Source organism: Cardiocondyla obscurior, unplaced genomic scaffold, assembly GCF_019399895.1.
Source record: "Cardiocondyla obscurior isolate alpha-2009 unplaced genomic scaffold, Cobs3.1 scaffold95_0_50158, whole genome shotgun sequence".
NCBI lineage: Eukaryota > Metazoa > Arthropoda > Insecta > Hymenoptera > Formicidae > Cardiocondyla > Cardiocondyla obscurior.
The window spans coordinates 41,236-46,627 of NW_027228834.1; the positions used below are offsets into that span (position 1 = coordinate 41,236).

The 5,392-nt window shown below is 41.5% G+C and overlaps 1 protein-coding gene across 1 annotated transcript; it reads left to right on the forward strand.

The window, feature by feature from the left end:
• Nucleotides 1–3,821: 3,821 nt before the first annotated feature.
• On the forward strand, nucleotides 3,822–4,997 carry LOC139113030 (uncharacterized). Its single transcript, XM_070673930.1, has one exon. It carries the CDS (start codon nucleotides 3,822–3,824, stop codon nucleotides 4,995–4,997), a length of 1,176 nt encoding a protein of 391 aa, XP_070530031.1.
• Nucleotides 4,998–5,392: the final 395 nt, after the last annotated feature.

Below are 5,392 nucleotides of genomic sequence, written 5' to 3' on the forward strand. Positions count from 1 at the left end.
AAAAAATATTTTGAAATTTACAACGTAGCATTGTGCAACATACAAAATAGATGTATTCGGGCCTATTCGGGTTTTTATTTTCATCAGAAGCCGAGATATGAAAAACGAAAAAAATATTTTTAATTTTACAACGTAGCATTGTGCAACATACAAAATAGATGCATTCGGGTCTATTCGAGCTTTTATTTTCATCAGAAGCCGAGATATGGCCAAAAAACGAAAAAAATATTTTGAAATTTTACAACGTAGCATTGTGGCAATTAAAAAAGATGCATACGGGCCTATTCGGAGCCTTTATTTTCATCAGAAGCCAAGATATGGCCAAAAAACAAAAAAATATTTTAAAAATTTAACTACATAGCATTGTGCGGCATTCAAAATAGATGAACTCGAGCTTATTTGGAGCCTTTTATTTTCATCAGGCGAGATATGGCCAAAAAAAAAGCATTTTTGAAATTTTGCAACGAAGCATTGTGCGGCAATTAAAACGATGCATACGGGCCTATTCCGAACCTTTATTTTCATCAGAAGCCGAGATATAACCAAAAAACAAAAAAATATTTTGAAATTTGGCAACATAGCATTGTGCAACATTCAAAATTGATGCAATTGGGCCTTATCGGAGTTTTTTATTTCCATCAGAAACCGAGATATGGCCGAAAAACAAAAAAATATTTTTAAATTTGGCAACATAGCATTGTGCGGCATTTAAAGGAGATGCATACTGGTCCATTCAGGCTTTATTTTCACCAGCAGCGAAATATGACCAAAAACAAAGAAATATTTTGAATTTTGTAGCATTGTGCGCAACTAAATATAGGTGCATACGGGTCTATCCAGGCCTTCTATTTTCACCAGCAGTCGAGATATGGCAAAAAACAAAAAAATATTTTGAAATTTTACAACATAGCATTGTGCGGCATTCAAATAGATGCATTTGGGCCTATTCGGACCCTTTTATTTTCATCAGAAGCCGAGATATTGCCAAAAACGAAAAAAATATTTTTTGAAATTTACAACGTAGCATTGTGCGGCAATTAAAAGAATGCATACGGGCTTATTCCGAGGCTTTTATTTTTTCACAGAAGCCGAAATATGACCAAAAACAAAAAATATTTTGAAATTTTACAACGTAGCATTGTGCAACATACAAAATAGATGTATTCGGGCCTATTCGGAAACTTTTATTTTCATCAGAAGCCGAGATATGGCCAAAAAACGAAAAAAATATTTTGAAATTTTACAATAGCATTGTGCAACATACAAAATAGATGCATTCGGGCCTATTCAGAGCCTTTTATTTCATCAGAAGCCGAGATATGGCCAAAAACGAAAAAAATATTTTTGAAATTTTACAACGTAGCATTGTGCAACAATTAAAAAAGATGCATACGGGCCTATTCAGACCTTTTATTTTCATCAGAAGCCGAGATATGGCCAAAAAACGAAAAAAATATTTTAAATTTAACAACATAGCATTGTGCAACATTCAAAATAGATGTATTCGGGCCTATTCGACCTTTATTTTCATCAGGCCGAGATATGGCCAAAAACGAAAAAAATATTTTTGAAATTTTACAACGTAGCATTGTGCGCAACTAAATATAGGTGCATACGGGTCTGATCCGAGCCTTCTATTTTCACCAGCAGTCGAGATAAGGCCAAAAAACAAAAAAAAATATTTTTGAAATTTTACAACATAGCATTGTGCGGCATTCAAAATAGATGCATTTGGGCCTATTCGGACCCTTTTATTTTCATCAGAAGCCGAGATATTGCCAAAAAACGAAAAAAAATATTTTTGAAATTGTTGTAACCCAAACCCCGTTACAACACGATACATGACGCAGGGCATTTCGGAATAAGTCTCTCGTAATTAAATAACCTCGGAGGATGCAAGATCAGCAACCTCCTTAAGAAATTAAATAATGAAAGAAACACGTGCGAGAACTTATTGCCGAAATCGCTGAGGTTGCATTCGCCGAACTACCGAAGTTCGGCATTGCAACCCGAGGAGGCCAAGGCCCTGCGTCACTATTAAATAACCGCGGCCCGTCACGGACGGGCAGTCGCATTATAGTCCGTACCGTAAACTGAGAGCGGTGATAACGAAAGTTCGGTCGCGTGCCTAGTAATAAGAAACCTCGCGGAGACGAGAACGCGTGACAACGCGAGGACGTGTGCCGAACCGACAAAGGGAACATAGGGAGATAAAAAGAAACAGTGTAACTAAATAAAAATCTAATCTTTTATTACAATATATTAATTATTCGCCCTCATCTCTCGGATCCCGAAGGACGGACCCGTGCACCGGCCCCGGTGCAACAAAAGTGGTGGCAACGGTGGGATCCGCCCTCCGGGAGGCGCAGTCGCCTACTCTGCGACGGCGAGGACGATTTCTGGAACAAAGATAAAATCAAAGATTAGTACAAAAATTATTAACGAGACGAGACGGACACAACAGTGAAAAAAGTATTGAGTCAGCAGTAGACTCAGTACCTGAAACCGTGATAAGAGAAAGGAAGGAAGAAGCGGCCAACAGTGCGCGACAGGAAAGCAGCATAGCGGCCAGGCAGTGCGACGAGGAAAGCAGCATAGCGGCCAAGCAGTGCGACGAGGAAAACTACATAGCAAGCAGTGCGACGAAAACTAGCAGCGGCAAGCATACGACGAGGAAGCAACATAGCGGCCAACAGTACAACGAGGAAAGCAACATCGCAGCCAAGCAGTGCGACAAGGAGCAGTATAGCAGCCAGCAGCAAAGCAGATCAAACATGCGAATCACAGCGTTAATGTAAGTCCGAAAAATTTTGTAACCGACCGACCCATGTCGGATAGCGAATTAGAATTACAACGCCGCGTTGCAAACAATTCGTGGCTACACAGCCAAGCGGCTAGACGAGCGTTACAGCCGACACCGGTGCGACCATTGCGAGTCGCCATAAACGCATTAAACGACATTAGAAACAGGGTACGCCGCGTGTTAGAATACGAAGACGATCCCGCAACAGAAAGCGAGGAATCCGTGAATGTTATCACGCCGCGCGAATTTGATTTTGGCGAAATAGACGACGCGTTATTAAACCGCGGAGACGGAAATATTGCGCGCCGTACACATAATCAAATACTCGCAGACACCCCGAGCGACATTAGCGGTATTTCGGACAGGGGAGAATTCTCGTTAACGTCATACGATAGTAGCGTGTTTGATCCCGCGGAAATTTTCGCAAACAATTTAAACACTACCCGCGAAAAAATGACACATAATTACTCATTGCTGGACGGAGCGGTTGGGGGAGTACCGGAGATACTCATCGACAGAGAGGTAAACGCGTTGCGAGAGTTACATACCGCGACGCCACACCCGACACAACGACAAGAACGATTATTAGAACAAGTACTCGAAAACTTGCGGGAAATGAATTCCCGAATTGTTCGCCTCGAACGTCGACCAAACGAAAACCGAGAAACGCGGGGAAATCAAGAACTCATCGAAGGAAACGAACGCCCGCACGGAGAAGTACAAAATAGACCGACAGATCCGATATCTACGTTTAAACTTAAGGACGCACGAGCAATGATTCCGACGGTAGACGGAACAAATCATGCTCAAACGAAAGAATTTTTAAAGGCATGCGCGTACGCCGCGAGACATGTCGCACGCGAAGATACCGAAACGCTGTTAGAAGCAGTACTCTGCACGAAATTGAAAGGCGCCGCGCTATTAGATTTCGACGCAAGAGACATCACGACGTTTGACCAATTCTAAAAATTCGAAAAACATATTTGAGGAAAAGGGAACTTCGCGTTTACAGACAGAAATGAGCTCGTTGAAACAAAAATACGGAGAAAGCGCGACTACATACGGACTACGCGTACAAAAAACCGCGATGGAATTATACGAAGCGATGACGGATGAAGAAGAAATGAACAGCGAACAGAAACGGACGGTTTTAAAATTAATACAGCGACAAGCGTTACATTATTTCCACATGGGACTAACAGACGACATTAAAACAATGGTCCGCTCGCAACATTTCGAGACGTTAAAAGACGCGATAGAAGGCGCAGTGGAAGAAGAAAAAATAAGGATAACGAAATATAAAGGCACGTATGAGAAAACGCGAACAAACGAAACGCACGAAAAACCGCGATCATCAAGCATTACATGCAACAAATGCGGGAAAGCAGGGCATATAGCACGCGAATGCCGAAGCAGCAAACACATAAACGGATTCAACTTGCCGCGAGCCGAAACACGTGCGAGAATTAATAACACAGAGAAATTCTGCACACACTGCAGAAAGCCAGGACACACTCGAGACGAATGCTGGTCAATGAACGGACGGCCAGACACGCGATGGCAAAGAAAAGACAACAGACAAACAATACGCACAAGACAATCACCCGCGATAAACATAGCTCGCACAAGTAGGAATAGAAAAGAAACCAGCCGAAGCAAGGAAAGCGGAAGCGAGAGCGAAGAAGAAAGACAGAGACCAAGAGTGATAAGAGCGGCAAGAGAGTATCAAGTTGCGAATATAGCGACGAAAGAAGTGAGCAACGGATTAAAACTCATCACGCTAGACGTCGAACAAGCAAAAAAGGGAAGATTAAATTTATTGGTGGATTCAGGAGCAACAATCACACTAATAAAAGTAGGAAATTTAAAGGAAGACACACCGATAATAGAAGAAAAAATGGCATTAACGGGTGTCACAGGACATAAAATCAATACGATAGGAAAAATAAGAGCAACAATTAAAATAGGCAGGAAAAATATAAAACAGAAAATGTACGTAGTAAGAGACGATTTCCCGATCGAGTACGAAGGAATACTAGGGATAGATTTTCTGACAAAACAACGAGCATCTTGCTTGCACGGAAAGGAGCAGATAGTAATAGACGGAGTAAAATTTAAATTACATCCGTACGAAAAATATACTACCCCCGCGGCGAAACAATACTCCGAGCAATTACAAGTCAGAATCAAGTAGGAGTAATTAATGCGGAAGAAACAAAACCAGGAGTATTCATAGGAAACTGCCTGGTAGCACCAAAAGATAACGAGTGCCCAGTAAGTGTGCTCAACATGACAGAGGAACCGATGGAAATACATACACCGCAAGTGGAGATAGAAGAACTGAGAACCATCAACTCCGCAAAAGTGCTGACGCTGAATAAAAGAACCGACAACGAAACGATACAGGAGCGCAGCGAAAAACTAATGAAGCAGCTAAGAACGAATCATCTAAACAAAGAAGAAAAAAGGGAACTCGAAAAAATATGCCTACATTACTGTGACATATTTTATTTAGAAGGGACGCACTAACGTACACAGCAGCTGTCAAACACGAGGTAAATACACCAAACGAAAATCCGCCAATAAATA